Consider the following 17,905-nt stretch of genomic DNA (forward strand, 5'->3'; position numbering starts at 1 on the left):
AAAATATAGATCACGCTTTTTTTTTTTTTCCTGTAAATAAAAGAACATGTCTGTTAACTGTTCTGGCAGTAACCTGAGAACTCTTTCTTCTCCATCTTCTTTCCATACCAGGGAAAATACTGGTAAAACTGCTTTTTTTTTTGAGGTCCACAAACAGAATTCACCCTTTTCCTGAAGCCAGCACATTACTAAACGCCTGCATGAATGTACCAAATACAATCTGAGGTTGACACATCTGGTTCAGCAAACTTTGTATTTGCTGTACACTGGCTGTCTTGTCATATGTACTCTTATGTAAACTTTCTAATACACATTTCTAAGATGCCTGTTATTGTAGTATATAAATAACTTATGTAACTTAACTTTACAAGTCACAGTAAGGATACTTTTGGCCTCTTAAGCCATTCTATTTCTTACATAATTTTTGAGAGTTACAATGTGCGTGGGATGGCTTATCCTTTTAAAAATGAAATGATGAGTGACTCTAGATTTATACCTTGAGGCTGATGTGTGTTTGGAGCACACAAGTGAAGGTGCAGCCTGTTTGCTTACTCAAAATTGTCCTGAAAAAACTGCTTCTGAAGTATGGATACTCCTTTGTTCCTCAGCTGTTAAAATAGATGTAGATGAGGGAAAATGGAAAGATAAATGAAGTAAGGGTTTTGGGAATAGTTAGAAAATACAGGCAAAATATGTGGGGAGAAGCACAAGTTCCACTATCCATGTTACACTTTCCTTTATTTGAAACATATCTGTGGCTCTGAAAGTCTTGAGGAAGGTTGGAGATAAAAGTCAGGGGGCATTTCTCCTAGTTTAAGTTCGTCTCTGTGTTATTGGAGGCAACCATGTTATGATTTCCCTTCATACACTGTTTAAGCTCTGTTTAGGTTCTATGTACTACTCAGACTGAAATGCTGTTTCAAAACCTCTATCCTTAAAATTGGAAGGGATGTTTTTGGTGTCCAGTCTGTAGGGTTTGTTATGACTAGCCCATGCTAATTTATAAATTCTCAGCTTAAATCAAAAACTTAGTAATCACTAGGTGCATTGCACATTATCTTTGAGTATGTGCTTTCCTGTGCCTATAAGATAGTAACTTTTGAGAAGATGTCATTGTAATTTTATGTTCTTGTGACTTTACCTTTGATAAATGTGTTGAATTTATCTTTTTTTTTTCTCATTTACTTCCATGTCTAGTAATTCTTCTACGACTTCGTATGCTGAAGCTTAGAATAAAGTGTCTAGTGGATGAGGTTAGTGGGCCCCTCTTCTCTTGAATAGGTGCTGCACTTGATATTTTTATGTCTGAAGGTTATTGCTGACTTGGACAGACCTGCTAGCAGTGTTTATTATGTGCTGAGCATCTTAATTCTGGCATATAGATTGTTGGCTCAACTCTGCTTTGAGATAATAGATTTGAGTTAGATTCCAGCTTGATTGTGATAATTTCTCTTGCCAGTTTCTAAAATGGAAGAGAAAAATATTCAATTTGAGGGCATTGTCCTTGCTGCACGGAGGCTATGTCGTCTTGTCTATCTGTGCTTGGGCTGAAAAACAGTAAGTGACTTGCAGAATAGCCCTTTAGAGCCCTATACTGGTACTGACCAGTTTTCATACTGACCATGAGATGTAAGTAATGACCCACGCTATAAAAAGGGAAAGTTAAGTACAGCAGCTTGTCCGATGCTACGTATACTGATGTTTGGTTGCAAAGTAATTTGGGTTGCTGCTGTTTTAGAGACATGTGTGTGACTTTTCTGTTTGACTGAATTTTGATTTGGAATAAGTTTGTTAATATTTTAATAATGTTTGTTGACAGGCTTATAATTGTGCTTAGAATAAAGAGATAAGTAGATGTGAAAATAATAAGGAACCTAGTTAGTAGGACTGATGCTTTGATTCATCTTAATCTCTAGTAAAATACTGGGATTTTTGCAAGTAAAAGGAAGAATTTGCTCTCTAGAAGTCTGATGCAGACACCATCGTTATTGATTGAAAAGGTGTAGCATGGCTTCTGTATTCCTAGTAGTTGAGTTTCAGTTGCATCACTTGCACATTCAGAATTGCCAATTTTAGAAAACTTAAGTAGGCACAATTTTATAACCTTTGAAATAGTTCTCTGCTTGTGTGGCTAGAGATGATAGAGTCACATTATGAGCCATCCAGATTGTGCTGCTTTTTTACCAGTTCTACAGAAAGAACCAAGCTAATATCTACCCCATATAATAACATGTTAAGATTTAGTTACCAGGTGTACAAATAATAGATGTTTAGTTTGGGCACTTCAAAAGTAGCCTTTCTTTATGGTTTTGAAAGCTTTTTCCTAAAAGCCTAAATTACAAAAATGCAAATAGAGCATTAGCTGTAAATGGCTGTATGAAAAAAAATAAAACCAAAAAAGTTATATGCTGAAGTCAAACGTGTTACAGAACATTTACCTTGCATTTCACTGTTCTACCTGCAGTTTATTAGTTTGCTTAATTGTTTTAAGGTAATGGGGAAGGATGGTGAACATAATGTGGGATACATCTGGTCTTTGTGGGGATCGCTTTTCAAATTAGGAACTAATGTCTTGCATTTTTGGTTTTACTTTTTCATAGAATATAGATGGAAAATTCTGAAACTTACATAGCTGCTGCAACTAGAAAAGCATACAGTACAGCAGAAAAATAGGCAATGATTAATAGCTGCATTAATTTGGAAAGCCAGCAGTTTTTACTGAGTGTTTCACTGATGCAAAATGAAGAAGAGAAAACGCATTCAAGCTCCAATTTACTATGGCTGGAGGGATGGTGGTGATTTTGGTGAAGTCTTGGTAGTTTTGGTATTGACTACCTAGGGGGTGAGTAGAGAGGTGGATGTTTTAAATTATTTTCTTAATTACCTTTTTTTATGGAATGATACATTTGATTTTGTTTATGCTGTTCCCTATCTGTGTAGCTAAAAGTCCAACTGTGAACCACTGTAACTGGTAGGTGATGCAGTGAGGTAGTTCTCATTAGACTTCTTTGGGGAGCTCTTGTATTAGTGCTGTGTCCCAACAGAACCTCTGTAAGGTTTTATCCAGAAAACTGAAGAGAAAGAATTTGAAAGAATATTAAAAAAAAAAATCACATGAGCAAAGCTTTAGCACTTGGGTTAAATTCCTTTTTTTACAGTAAGACTGGGGTTGGTAAGGGAGTCCAACTTAAACTTTATTTGAGATCCTTCAGCAGGACAATGGAATAGTCTTCCTTTAAACTTTAAAAACACTGAAGCATTTAATTTTTTTTAATCAATTCAGAGTTGATGGTGTACTCTTAAGAATACGCATTTGTTTTACTTCAAGGTGCATAGTGGTTAGTGTACATTTCCATCTGGTTTGGATGTTTTGCAGAAACTTGTGAGTGTTCTCTCTAAGTATGTTGGTAATTAGGTGAATGTTCCTTCTAGAGCTCCATTTGAACTTAACAGGAAAATCAGTCTGTTGGTAAGCACTTACATGTTTGTTGATCGACTACTTGTTGCTACTTATGGGTAGTGTCAGAAGCCTACTTTCTGAATGCTGAGGGATTTCCTTCAGTGTATTTTGGGTGTCAGACAACAAATCCCACAAAAGGCTTGCTGAAGGCCATGTTATTTAATCTACTAAAACTAAAATAGGTGCACAACTTAGAGTTGTGTTTTAATACCTAAACACCTACATTTTAATGCTGGTCTCTTTTGATTATATACTCAAGTAATTAAAAGTATTGTAAAATTATTCAGAAGTGTAGGTCTTTGGGGGTTTTTCCTTACTATGGGCTGAATAGGACTTTCAAATAATAGTGGAAGATTTCATGCAGACAGTGTGTGAATGTGAAAGTAGGCAAACTGACCTACATTTGCTTTGTCTTCATTTGCATCACACAGGCGTGAGCAATCTGTACTTTCATATAGGCATATCCTAACATTCATCTTAGGCCATCATTTGAGCCTCAGGAGAGGCAGAGATCGCACAGGTGAAAGGTGGAAAGCTAGAAACACTGATACTTTTCCTCAGCAGCAAAGTCTATGAAGCCTCCAACTGTCTTTCTCTTACCAGAATTTAGATGGTTTGTCAGTCTGTTTTGAGGGGTTTTTTTCTGAATATTGAAAGAATTGCTAGTGCTTGTTTATTTTCATGTTCATCTCTTCAAGGTTGTGCTTGTAGATAGCTTCCCCACGAACTTCAGTCTGAAAGAGTTGTTTATAACTTGTAGTTGCGTTTGCTTCTTGATGTCTTTCTGCTTTAAGGTCAGAGATTGAGGCTTTGCTTTGATGTCAGTGCCTTTGTCAAGATAAGTAGTAGTAAACTACTAATAGATTAATTCCCTGGTCTTGAGATTCTGTCTCTGGAATTAGAGATAGTCGTCGTTTCCTTTTGCATGGGGTGAGATTTAGGCTATGTGAAGGAGTAGAGTGGTGAGGATATATGAGGCTTATTTTAATTTCAGTTTCTGGCTGGCATTTCAATTTCTAGATCTAAAGACAGAGTTGTAAATGTTGAGGGGGAAAGAAAAAACATTTTTCATCTCTGCCAGGCTTTGCTGGCATGCTTCACATGGTAAGCATGTTGATCCTGTTGTCTTCCATAATCATCCAAGAAAACTTGAAATGCATATAGGTGGAACAAAAATCTTTTTCCTTTATGTTTAATTCCAAAAATGATAGCTTCATCTTGGGAATGCATGAAATAGTTGTGCTGGTTTAGAATTTGAAAGTTACTTTTAAGGATAGAGTAACCCATCCACGTTTCTTTGTTATTTTAACTTTCTGTTTCATTTTTTGTAACCTTGAAGGCTTTCTGTATGTTACCATTTTCCTGTGCTATGGTTCTCCCCACCACCCCTCCCCCAACATATTTTCTAGAATTTATGTTCAGTCTTTTCAGTCAGGCAAGGTATATGGTTTATTCTAACAAATGCCATATGAGCAGATCTCCTGTGTTTGAATGGTATATTCTTTATTTGCAGCAAGAAAATAGATCTTTTATTCCCCAGAAGAGTTGGGCTTACTGTGGGTGTTTTATAAGAACTATCCCTAAGTAAACTTTTTGCTCCATCATCACCCCCAGTAAAAATGGTAGAAGCTGGATACTGCCCCAAGAATAATACATGGAATCTGCATGTGACCATCTTCTTTTTCCAAGCAAAGATAAGTTGAACTTGTCAAAATAAAGTGGGAGAAAGAAAAAGTGTAAATAAAACCATCAAATCACTGTAACTCTTGAGCTATACAGTGCTTTACAATGGTAGGTTAGTATTCAGGGTTTTTTGAAAATCCGGTGTGTAAAACAATCTCAAAATTCGTGTGAATCATGTCCAGTAATAACAGTTCAAAAGATTTTAAAAAATGTTCATCTGACAGCAGAATGTCTTAATTACTATACAAAGAAGAGAAATGATTAACAGAAAGCTAACAGAATTTGAATGGTACGTGTTTATGGAACAAGCAACTACTTTATTCACAAGGTATAAAGAACATTCATTTCCAAATTGCTTTTCATATACATGAAAACTCGTACCACCACCCCTTAGGTAAGTGGTGGTACAGACTTTTGTCCCTGGGGACAGGGAATAAGAGGAGGTGGGGGGACAGATATTGAAAAATAGTAGCTTCTCATGTTACCTTGTGGTTGCTTTGAAACTTCAGAGTGACCTGACATTTTTTCAGAGTGTTGCTTTTCTTTTTGGAGTTGGTGGGAACTAAAGGCATTCATAGTGTTTGAAAGTGATCCAGTTTTATGTGAAAGGAACTGGGATTTAGGATCAAATCTGATAAAGGATTGTGGATTCAGTAATATCTGGTGGGTTGTAATTTGTTTTAGAAGTGTAATCCTGTGTTAGACTGTACAGGAAGAGTTGAAGTCTCTTTGAAGAGAATCACATGGTCACCCAAGGACTGCCTGGAGCTAGATGTTCAAGATGGGGTTGTGTTTTGGTATTGTCTCAGGACCAGTCTCAGGAATTTAAATGGGTTTAGATAGTAGGAGGGGTCCTAGAAAGGAAAATTCTTATAATCTCGCCTCTCAACTCCAGCAAAACTGAGCAGGAATAGCTCTTTTCAAATTGAGATGGCACTGAGAAGGAGCACTTTACTACTATGTAGTAATTCAAAGTTTGTAACTCTCACGTGGGAAGTGGAAGTTTAAACCTACCTCCACAATTTACCAAATAAATGCATAACCAAAGGATTATAGGTTGAGATGTTTTTCTCTTGTGTTGAAGGTGTTTGTTAACATGTGGAGACTCACAGAGGGGAAACCATAAGGTAACCATCCTGACAAGTGGTTAGTGCGATCACACGTTCTGAAGAAAGGGATTTGGGTACCTTTGCTTCCCACCCCAATGAAATAACCCTGTGAGCAGAGCCTAGTATTTGGGAATACCTGCTTGGGCTCAGTTGTAAGAATTCATCAGAAATTAGACTAAGGTAGACCTTGATAAACACAGAATGGATGTGTAGAATGTTTTTCAAAACGAGGAAAATAGTGCATTTTTAATTTAGGTGCTTCATGGATTAAGCAGAAGATTAACAGAGGCTTTTTTGGGGTGAAGGGATAATGATTTTTTAGACTTGGGGACTTCAGTTGTGTCTAATTCCACCTTAAATTCTGCATGTGAGTATTCTGCTGAAAATGTTAGTCACTGCTGTTAATCACTAAATTACCTTCTGGATTTTGGACAACAGTATATTAGCTTAAGCCTCCATGCACAAATGCAATTGCTGTCAAGATTGCCTGAATGAAACTAAGTAAAATAATCTTCTAATGACACATAGTCATTTAGGTTTTCTGGATTGTTTCTCTTGGTCAGAATTTTAATATCTTTTAAATGTATTCATAGGTAAAAACATCAGAGTTTTATCGATACTCCCGGCAGCTGCGACATGAGGTTGACCAAGCCATGAATTACTTTCATAGCGTTCACCAACAGCCTTTGATGGAAATGAAATCGAACAAAATTCGTTCTGCCAAACCCCAGACTGCAGTATTTAGAGGAATGATAGGACACAGTATGGTAAACAGTAAAATTCTTCTCCTGCACAAACCAAGGGTCTGGTGGGAACTAGAGGGTCCTCAAGTACCTTTACGACCAGACTGCCTTGCCATTGTGAATAACTTTGTGTTCCTGTTAGGTGGGGAAGAACTGGGGCCAGATGGTGAGTTTCATGCTTCATCCAAAGTGTTTAGATATGACCCAAGACAGAACACTTGGTTACGAATGGCAGACATGTCTGTTCCACGTTCTGAGTTTGCTGTTGGAGTTATTGGGAGGTATGTTTATGCAGTGGCTGGGAGAACCAGGGATGAAACGTTTTACTCAACTGAACGGTATGATATCACTGAAGATAAATGGGAATTTGTGGATCCCTATCCAGTCAATAAGTACGGACATGAAGGGACTGTGCTTGGTAACAAGTTGTATATCACTGGTGGAATTACATCATCTTCAACTTCTAAGCAAGTGTGTGTGTTTGATCCCAGTAAAGAAGGGACAGTAGAGCAGCGAACAAGGAGAACTCAAGTGGTCACTAACTGTTGGGAGAACAAATGCAAAATGAATTATGCAAGATGCTTTCACAAAATGATTTCTTATAATGGTAAACTTTATGTCTTTGGTGGTGTCTGTGTGATCCTGAGGGCCTCCTTTGAATCTCAAGGATGTCCTTCCACAGAGGTTTATGACCCAGATACTGATCAATGGACTATATTGGCTTCTATGCCAATTGGTAGGAGTGGTCATGGTGTAGCTGTTCTGGACAAACAGATAATGGTTCTTGGAGGCCTTTGTTACAATGGTCATTACAGTGATTCAATTCTCACCTTTGATCCAGAGGAAAACAAATGGAAAGAAGATGAATATCCAAGGATGCCGTGCAAGCTGGATGGCTTACAAGTCTGCAGCTTGCACTTCCCTGAATATGTTTTGGAGCATGTTAGACGTTGCAGCTAAACCAGAATGAACAACCCAATGAAATACAAAAAGCTGTACCTAATTTGTCAAAAAATACAAACCAGTTGAATTCCTTCATAGACGTTACTTTGTGTATAAGAACAACTGCTAAATGCTTAAGAGAAACAGGTTGTACAGGGAGTGTACTTAACCAAGTTTATTAGAAAAGCCAATAGGTGGTCTGATATTGTAAAAGCTTTGGGTTTTTTTAACAAACATAATTGTAAGTAAGGGCAAGAAAAATATATTTTTGAGTGTGCTTATTTTTTGGTAACATTTTATGTCCATAATGCTTTCTTCTTTTTTTTTTTTTTTTTTTAATGGCCATTATACAACTGTGCTTCTGAAATCAGTTGAGTTTAACAAAATATGGAAGAGAAGAAAGACTTTATTTTCATTTTTTGTTGAGCATCAAAATAAAACTCATCATCCGTACTAGGGTACAACCAGATATAAAATAACAAAACTAAACCATTTCTGTATTTTGTGTTGTCTTTTGGATGCTTTCCCCATTAATTGCAAAGTATTCTCAAATCTGCTAGGTGTTTTTGTTTTCCCTTATATACGTTGAAGAATAATCTAAACCTCTTTGCATGACCGTTTTCCTGGTTTTGTATAGTAGTACCAGTAAGTCTGCCAAAATGGAAACTACACATTTTCTACTAAATTGAAAAGAAAACATTTTTATATTCAAAACACTATTTCTATGCTGCCTTCTATTGTCTGCATTGTGTTTGTTGGTGAGTAAAAAATATATACACGCACATGCATACACTGTAAAAAACTATATATAAATACATCTTTTTATGTGCAGTTACAATATTATATTTTAACTAGTGCACAGATTCAGCCATATCTGTTGAATTTAAGGTATAGTACTATCCTTTAATGAGCTAAATAATTCAAAGTTCTTAAGTTTAACTGGAGGCCTCATTTGGTATCGAAGTATCTTTAGTATATACTGATTGATTCAGTAACTTTAAACTCTTTATATCGATGCTACATAATGAACTGTTGATAATTTGTTATTTTATAAATTTTTTTAAAAGTAAACACATCTTACCTGAGTTTCTTTTATGTTTGGATGCGCTGCCCAGTTTTCTTTTTTTATGAAAATGGAAAATGTCAATAAGCAAGTGCTCAGCACTGCTTTGACCCACAGTTATTTTCGGAACTGGATATATTACAGTTAATCCTCAGTACTTTGCTTATACTCATACTTCAATACAAGTACTTTGTTGGTACTCATATTGAAGTGGTATAATCTTTTTTTATGAGTGTTATTTTAATTATCAACTGCTATGAACTACTGTGTTTTGAAAATGTGGAGTTAGGTGGTTGGATGGTTGGTACCGTTTCTGTTACAAAAAAACTTACACAACCACAGCTACTGACCTCGGAGTGCCTGAGTCGAGATGTGTGGCCCAAGAGGGCTTTGAATAACTCCATTGTGTTAACTTGTGAATATTACTGACAGTAGACTGGTAAGAATTATCTGTCAAGACATAAATAATAACAGTAATTACATATCTTTAATGATGTGAAATTAGCCACTTCTAGAATCTAAAGGAGAGATTTGGAGAAGTTGAAGGCTCACACTTAGTTCAGATGCATAGGGGCAAAATGCTGAAACAAGCACCTGCATGTTCTGTAAAATCTTATGCTGCCGTGTTTCATTTTAAGCAATAGACTTTACTTTATATGCAGCAATGCAAAACCACTTTATTCAGCATCTTCCAGTCAGAAATCACTGTAGAAAAGGAATGTACAGTACTCAGGGAGTTCAAAAGAATGCACTTACAAAGGGACCAAAATCACCCTGTATTTCCTGTGTTAAAAATAACACTTACTTGCCTAAACTAAGTTTGAAATAATTGAAGTTAAAAGGACGTGTAAAACTCCTCATACTTGTATTTTGATATTTTTGTAGTAATTATGTTCTGGGTTGAGATGTGAGGATTTGGAGCTATATGGCAAGTTGGCAGATACTTAAGGGTTTTTTAAATTAGAAATGATTTACTGATAGCTAGAGTGTTTTCTTTCCATATGTTTTAACAGAAAGAGAGAATGTATGCCATCATAGCTGTAGTGATCAGTTACACCAGTAGTGGCTGGACCAAATATTGTTATTCAGCTTTCTGATGCAGACTAGTTTGCGGTTAAATTTAAGTCTTTTTTTTAATCAAAATTCAGTTTACTGAATTAGAAATCTAATTTACTTTCTTAATACCTAACTTAAAGCCAGCGTGGCTTATACTAAAACCTCAGTTTCACTGTGAGACTTGCATGTACATTACCCTGCATGGGTGAAGATATAAACTGACTCCGGTAGGTGCTGGCTGTGTGCAAGTAAAAAGGTCCTACTGTACATAGTTCATGGAATATTGGGGCACAAGAAAAAGACAAGGTTTTTTTATTGTTCTTTTTGTCACCAGCTCATTTCTCAACAAGTTTATGGGGCAGCAAAAACTAATCCTGCTTGAGCAGGCTTTCATGGGCATGTTATGTATAGTGTGGAGTACTTCACTTTTATCTAGGGCCAGTCTGGGGAATGAATGTGGTTCTGGATGTCCAGTCTTCCATGATTCAGGTGTAGTAAAGAGACATGGCCAAGACTTTATTAAAAATAATGGTAAGGATGGGGGTGTGTCAAGTTACGATTTTGAGTCTGCATTTAAGCACCTTCTGAAGTCCTGTGTGCTAAGCAACTGCCTCTAAAGTCATTGGTGAGTATTGACACTTGAAACATGAAGAACCAGATCATTTTTAGGTGCTCTGGTTTTAAGTTCATATTTATCTTCAGGTGCCCAGTTCTGAAAGATGTTGTTCAGGATTGTAATAGTAATTATTCTGTGAAATTCTAACTTGAACTGTTAGTTTCAGCTTCCCTGAAGTTGTGTCTCCATTGAGAAGCTGGCTGTAACCTTTCGAGCATTAGGAATGATTGGAATTTGCTTGGGTTTAGAACATGTGGGGGTATGTGAGAATATTTTGTTAATTTACATTTCTACTGTGCTTTTGTTGTTTCAAACATGAAATACAAAATCAGCTTACAATCTCTTTTCCCATTGCAGTGGAACTTTTGAGGTAGCTATTTTTGTTACTTTATATATCAGAAGGATATTTCTTTTTTTTCTTAATTGAAAGTTTCTGTTTGTGTTTGCTTTTAGCATTTAGCTCCAGATAATTTAGTGTTTAAATTAAAAAAACCCTAAGCTGGCTAATAAGAATTGTCTATTACGATCAAATTTTGAGCATCATGATCAGATTAACATGGGTTTTAAAAACATTTAAATGCCCCTCATTTGTCACAGAAAAGGTAAGTTACAATCTGTGATTACTGAGTTTAGGGGGGGATGGTTCTTCTATTCCCGGCCCAACCATACTGGCATACCAGCAAATCTAATCTTACTCACATACTTAAAATTTAACATGTGACCTGCTTTTAAACAGCAAGTGTACTTACCTTTTCTTAAAAAAGATGGACATAGTGAGTTACAGTCTAGGGGTTTGGGGTTTTTTTCACATTTATAGCAAAAATGTCTTAGCTTCATGTCTTAATTGAGCAACTAGCTCCAGTAGGAAATTTTGGGTTCAAATGAGCCAGAATGGAGAAAAAACGTAGTGCTGTAAAAGGAGTTGGACAGTGCCAGTTCCCATTCCACATGCTGTTGTATCTGTTTTTAGAGGACAGATAATTTTTTTCAAAGTATTGTCTAAGATAAAAATAGCTCATTTTTCCCCACAGAGTGTTGGTAGTAGTTCCGTAGTGGGAGGTATTAGGTCGCAAAAACACCTTTTGAAATTTTTTTCCCTGTTGATTCAGCTGGAGGAAGGCAGTACTTGATTTTACAAAGGCTCTGCTCTTTCAGAAAGCACTGCTAGCAAGAGGGGCTAGCAGCAGCATATGAGCTACCTGGCAATCTGCTTTTATGTTACATTTTTTTGAAAAGTGGGGATGCCCTACTTTTGGCAGTGTGATAACAGTCCTATTACAACTAGCTCTAAGGGGGTTGACTTTAATAATTCTCTGGTTTCGAGATTTGCAGCCGTTTTTTCTTGAGGACCTCCTGCCTTACAAACCCAAGTGCTGTGTTTTTTCATGCTGATAATATGATACTTGCATCAGGGACAAAGCTTCACTTGACACTCAGGAAGCAAAGGATAAAATTCAGCAGGTACAAATTCATATCAGTTTAAAAAGGAAAACATTGCTTTAATTCACTATGTCCATTCTTTTGCAAAAGGAGGGTAAACATCATGGGGAGATGCTAATGGCTCTTTAAACTTCAAGCTTGTGTCAGCATTTATATAACAAAGTCTTTTTAGAAATAGTCACATTTGTAGAGGTATTTTGCCTTTTTAATATATTTTTCCTTACAAAAAAAGTAGTAGTGAATTGGGCTCCTGATTCTTTTAACACTTCGAGTGTGTATTTCACATATGTGAACAGTCTAATATAAAGAAAACTCTAAGGTACTTAAAGCAAAAGCGCAAATGTTGTAAAACCTGTGCTTAAATGTTTATAGGGTAGGGGGCATCAAAGAAAACATCTGTCCTGCTCTCCCTCCATTAAAAAAATATAGCAGGTGAAGTTACTTGAATAAGTGTGGTCCATCACATGTGGCAGGGCTCGCTGCAGGAGAGTGGGAAGGAACATAACTGGAAAGCACATGTAATCTACTTAAAGCTTGCCAGTGTCCTGATTTTAATGTTTGTAAAACAATCTGAAGCTGCTTAGAATAAATACTAATGACTACTTTTGCACCTGTATTCTATTTTTGGAAGTTGGTGAATAAGATTTCCATTTGTGTGGGTAAGCTTAATAAAACATAGTTTTGGCAGGTGGCAGAAAAACTGACTTGTTTTGAGCACAGCTTTCCTGGATTTCCCTCTATGAATTTTTTCTTTTTCATTTCCCAAATTTCAGTTAATGTTTATATAGTCTTTTAAAAATAACTTTCAGAGATCAATTTCAAACACCTTTGGATTAATATTAAGTTGGTAGCTAGGGGAAAACCACTTCTATTTGCAGATGGTAGTTTTTATTTATGGCTCTGGTAGAAAACCTTACTGTTAAGTCTAGAAAATGCAGTGTTATGTAGGACTGTAAAGTTTATCTATACTTAGGGGGCTTTTATTACCTCAGTGGGACCCACCTAATTTTTATGTCAGTTCTGGGAACAGGTGAAGGGAAGAGTGAGCTATGTTTTTATTTTAAATATTTTCCCTATATATTGTTATTTTTATAGATCTTTTTAAAATAAATTATTATATGCTGGAGATTGCATTTCCACTATAGTATCCCACTTGATTCCAGTGTACAATATCAGATTGTTTGTATTGAAAAGAATGTATTTGATACGTTAACAGGAAAAGTTATTTTCAAACCTTGCTGTGTTTGTGTCTAGCAATTGGAAATACTTTTCCTATAGAAAGTTAAAATTATATATATATGACCTCATATGTACATTTGGATTAACTGTCTAATGATTACCCCAGGGCTGCTATAAACTTCTCTGAATAATTTAAGAATTGCCTCTTCTTAACTGTTTTAAAGCCTTTTTTTCTTGTCTCTTTTTTTGACAGAAAGTAATTTTCCCTAGCTATGGATACAGTATGCTCAGACTTGCATATATGTGCTCTGTTTGGGTTTTAAACTGAAAAAATGTATAAAATGTGTATAAAGAAAAGTGTAAATAAAATATTTTTAATCTTTAAACACTCTTGTGTAAACTTTGTAATACTGAAAGTGTAGTGCACCTGGATTACTTTGTACAGGACTTCAGAGTTTACTTGGTTAAGCAACTCTTCAGAAATGTTTTGTAATTCATAACGTTGCATTAAAGTTATCCCAACAAGAAAAGTTGGGTGTCCTTACATAGTATCAAGCTCATATCTTCAGCTTACAGTCTTCCCAGTTTTAATTGCTGTAGTTCATTCATGTGTCTACTCTGCATTTCAGGCTTGAAATAATGTTCAGAGTTGACATCATCATTACATTTGTAGCTCAGTGTCAAGGCATAAATTTAAATATAAGACTGAAAACTGCAGCCAGCCTTTGGTGTTAGTCAGAAGCCAGGAGAAGAGACTGTTCTCTGCTATCAAGTACATGGAATTGAGGGCTCTGAGACAACATGTGTTCGTCACACACTTGGACCTCAAAGTGTCAGAACTCCAAGTCGTACTGCGTAATGTTTCCCATAACAGGAAGGGGAAACTTCACTTCAGGATTAAAGTGTCAGATTAGAACAACATTCAATACCAAGGAAGGGAGGGGGGGGAGGGGGGGGGCAGGTAAAACAGGAGGTTATGGTTGTATTTTCTCAAGCAGTCTGATGAAAGCCTTCCTTGTCAGACCCTTGCCACGCTTTTCCTTTTCTCTGCCACTGTTTTTCAGCAGCTCTCTTGCTGTCAGACCAAAGCTCTTCGTTTAAAAACCACCTATCAAGAATGTTTGAAAATAACTGATCTCTTTTTTTTTTGAGTTCTAAAATAGCATTTTAATTTTATTTTAATACTTTGAATGACTTTATTTGCATGCAGTAACCTTTTTTTTTTCCCCTTCCTCTTTGGTAACCTGACTTCATCCTACACTAAGTAGTACTGTTTAATGGGAGAATTCTGTGGATGAATTTGTGCAGGTAGGTCCTAGTGGAATGCATCATGGGTGGAAGGGTCTCTTTTAGTTGTGATGTGTCCCCATTTTTTGGTTCAGAAGGAGACCAAATGTCTGATACAGTGGAAGACAAGATGACAGTGATCTTTTCACACTGTAAATGTTATTTACAATTCTTTTTGTTCACCTTTTTAATTTCTGTTCTTGGTGAGCCAGGTTATATTTTTGCCAATGCCTTTCTTCCACGATGCTACACTGGCCAACTTGACTTACTTGTTAGCACCTCTGTAGTTGATTAGGAATCTCCAGTAATGGTTCCATTATTTCACTAAGGAGAGCTGTCACATTGGTTCATAGTTGCTCATACCAAATTCCTCACTTTTTTTGGAATATGCAGCCTTATTTTTTGGCAGTAGTTCAGTCATCTGTGTTCACTTGTTTTGTGTAATATGAAATTAATGTTAGTTTAGCAAATGTTTTTTTCAGTTAATTCCTTCCAGATTCTTTGGTATAAGTTATTCACCTCTGTTGACTTGAAATTCTTGATTTCAACAGATGTTCCCCCTTTGTTACTAATTGGGGTTTTGAGGTTTGGTTTTGTGTGGTTTTTTTCTTTTCTGATTCCATCAGCTTTGTAACATGGAAGGGAAAAGTGTCACTTTGGGTGTTGCATAGATTGTTTGGTTCTGTACCTTTTCGGAACATACTCATGGGCATGTGATCCCCCACCCAGCCTTTAGCCTATCAAGTCTTACCAGTGTTTCAGTGTCATCTTTTAATGAGTGCCTTCTTGTCCATGGCAACTTTCTTGGCATGTGCAAAACTTTTGTTCTGTCAAGGAAGAGGGTAGGGGATATCTGTAAAGGCAGCTTTAATTTCTTGTTTTCATTAACTTTCCACTTTTGCATTTGATGCTTTAGTTGCACTGACAGGTGCTTTAGGTGATATCTACACATAGAAATAAACCTTGTGATGATCTCTGAAGAACCCAGTGACTCTTCAGTCATCTATCCATTGGAATGAACACCAACATTAAGCTTCACATGTTGAGTGCCAGGCCTTCTAGGTTGATCATATGTAGTACTTGAGGAACTAAAAAAATACTCCTTTTGCCATGTATCTGATGTCTCTCAAATGTGTCTACTGGTGATGTCACCCTTGGTAGCAGTTCTCCTGTTATGGATAAATGTTGCTCAATAAATGATGCTGAAAAACTATTTGTTTTCTAATGAAATAGATGGCTTTAATGGTTAACTCTTATTGCACTGTTTAATTTTACCAGACAGATACCTCTTTGGCCTAAGCTGGCAGCCTTCTTTCTCACACCTGTTTCAGTATGTCCTCAGGCATGTTCTAAGCATTGGTTTGTTTGCTCTTTTTTTTGTCATGTGGTTCATCTCACAAGTTTGAGTTATACCAACCATAAAATTCTTTTTCTATGTGAGAATCTTTACCTCCTGTGGTGAATTGTTCATGTTATGGGTCTGTTTATATGTATTTGAGTACTACTGATGAGACTTTCTGACTTTACCATTGCTTCTTTGTCAAAAGAATTGCATAATGCTAAGTGAAACCAAGTATTTCCCCTATGTTTAACTTCCATAGTCTCAGGGGAGAAATTCCAAGGTGGTCAGTGTATTCCTCTTGTCTTTACCTTCCCAGATTGCTGAAATCATACAAGATGCAACTGAGCTTGTGGTGGTGACACTGGTGTCAGTGCAAGACATGGCCTAAGCACTTTCCCCTATGTTGGTGTAGTAATGGTCTTCATTTTCACTCCTGGAAAACAAGAAATTGCTCTGCTGTCATCTTGCACCTCTCGGAAAGCCCTGTTGGCTAATTTATTCCCAGGATGGGGTCCTAGTCACTTGGGTGTCCTTGGTTGGCTGAGGATGTTCCATGGGATTTGCCTCGTGTCACATGTACTCTCACTTCTTCCTCTGGTTCTTACAGGCAATTCTGCAAGGAGTTTTTTATCTAATACAGGTGGCAACTCGATACCAATAACTTATTTTAAGTTATTATAATGAAACCTAAAACATCAAAAATTAAAGCTTCAGAAGAAGACATTTCAGAGTGCAAAACCTTTTTTTAATATATACTTCTCCTGATTCTCAGTTCATTTATTGCAATCAGGAAGAGTTACTGACAAGTAATATTTTTTCCTTCACTGTTTCTCCTGATAGATTATCCAAAACACGTAAAAGAATTACGTAGTCAGAAAAAAAAAAAGGTGGTGATAATTAACTGAACTACAGCTTTTAATTTAATGACTTTTCATGGTCTTAAAGTTGGGAGTTGATCCAATTAACAACCTTATTGGAAGTGTTTTAGTTGATTTCTGAAAGAGACAGATTTTGGCTCAGTGAGGCTGACCTCTACATAAGTTAAATAAAGTAAGTACTCCAGCCAAAGAAATCTTATTACAAAATTGTTAACACCCAAATAATCAACCAGCTGTACTGTGCAGAAGTTACAAACCTTACTAAATGATCACAGTTGCTCAGTTTTAGTTTTGTCCTCGCTTTGCAGTGCGGAGATGGTTATTTTTCCCATGATAAAAATTACAAGAATGTATATTTTGCTAAACTTGTTAAACTGGCGTGGGAGGCCATGCTTTCAGATTTGCAGCCTTGTTCAAAGCAGGGCGGAATGCATTAAAGTGACTAGAAGGGTTAGCAGTTTTCCAGTACCTTAACTTCTGAAGATTTATGCATCTGCTGTAGATGGAAATACTCCAGTGTCCTTCAGAGACAATGCCTGGGGCCAGGCATACAATTTACCTACTTCATATTCCCATTCTTTTGTAGCAATAGATTGATCCCTCAGGCTTTTCAATTCATGAAAATGCCATCCCTTGATGTTCAGCAAACTTGCTTCTATTTGTAACATCCAGTTTCTTTAGCTGTACAATACTCTGCGTTGTTATACAGGACTAGGAACCTATTCAATCACACTTGAGAAATGTACCATTTTTCTCATCTGTGAAACTGCCAAAGCAAGCTAAAGCATTGTTTTTAACCTGTGCCTGTGCCATATTGTACTAATTTACAAGTCTGAAGAGCAAGTTTCATATGCTGTGCTAGAGATAAACAGTTAAAAGTAAAGACCGTGTTGGTCTGTGCACCACTACCCTGTGCCCCTTAAGTTCCTACACCGTAAGCTGGAACTATGCCAGCCATAGCTCTCCTCCCTAGCGTGTGGGGCAAAATCATAAACAACTTCCTGTTAAAAAAGTAGTAGGTGATAACACATATTGAACATATAAGGGGTCACTGGGGAAACTTACCTAAATGACAGTTTTCATTAGTGGTTGTGAAAGACCCTGGAA

General features: G+C 36.6%; 1 protein-coding gene across 20 annotated transcripts in view; it reads left to right on the forward strand.

The window, feature by feature from the left end:
- Positions 1 to 13,677, forward strand: part of KLHL15 (kelch like family member 15) — a 29,855-nt gene extending 16,178 nt beyond the window's left edge. For all 20 annotated transcript variants that reach the window (XM_074858609.1, XM_074858608.1, XM_074858603.1 and 17 more), the window contains one exon: positions 6,846 to 13,677. In XM_074858609.1, the coding sequence (XP_074714710.1) occupies positions 6,846 to 7,955 (1,110 nt within the window). In that variant the 3' untranslated portion in view covers positions 7,956 to 13,677. The remainder of the gene's footprint in view (positions 1 to 6,845) is intronic.
- The last annotated feature ends 4,228 nt before the right edge of the window (positions 13,678 to 17,905 follow it).

The sequence above is a fragment of the Strix uralensis genome, chromosome 2, assembly GCF_047716275.1.
Source record: "Strix uralensis isolate ZFMK-TIS-50842 chromosome 2, bStrUra1, whole genome shotgun sequence".
Lineage (NCBI taxonomy): Eukaryota > Metazoa > Chordata > Aves > Strigiformes > Strigidae > Strix > Strix uralensis.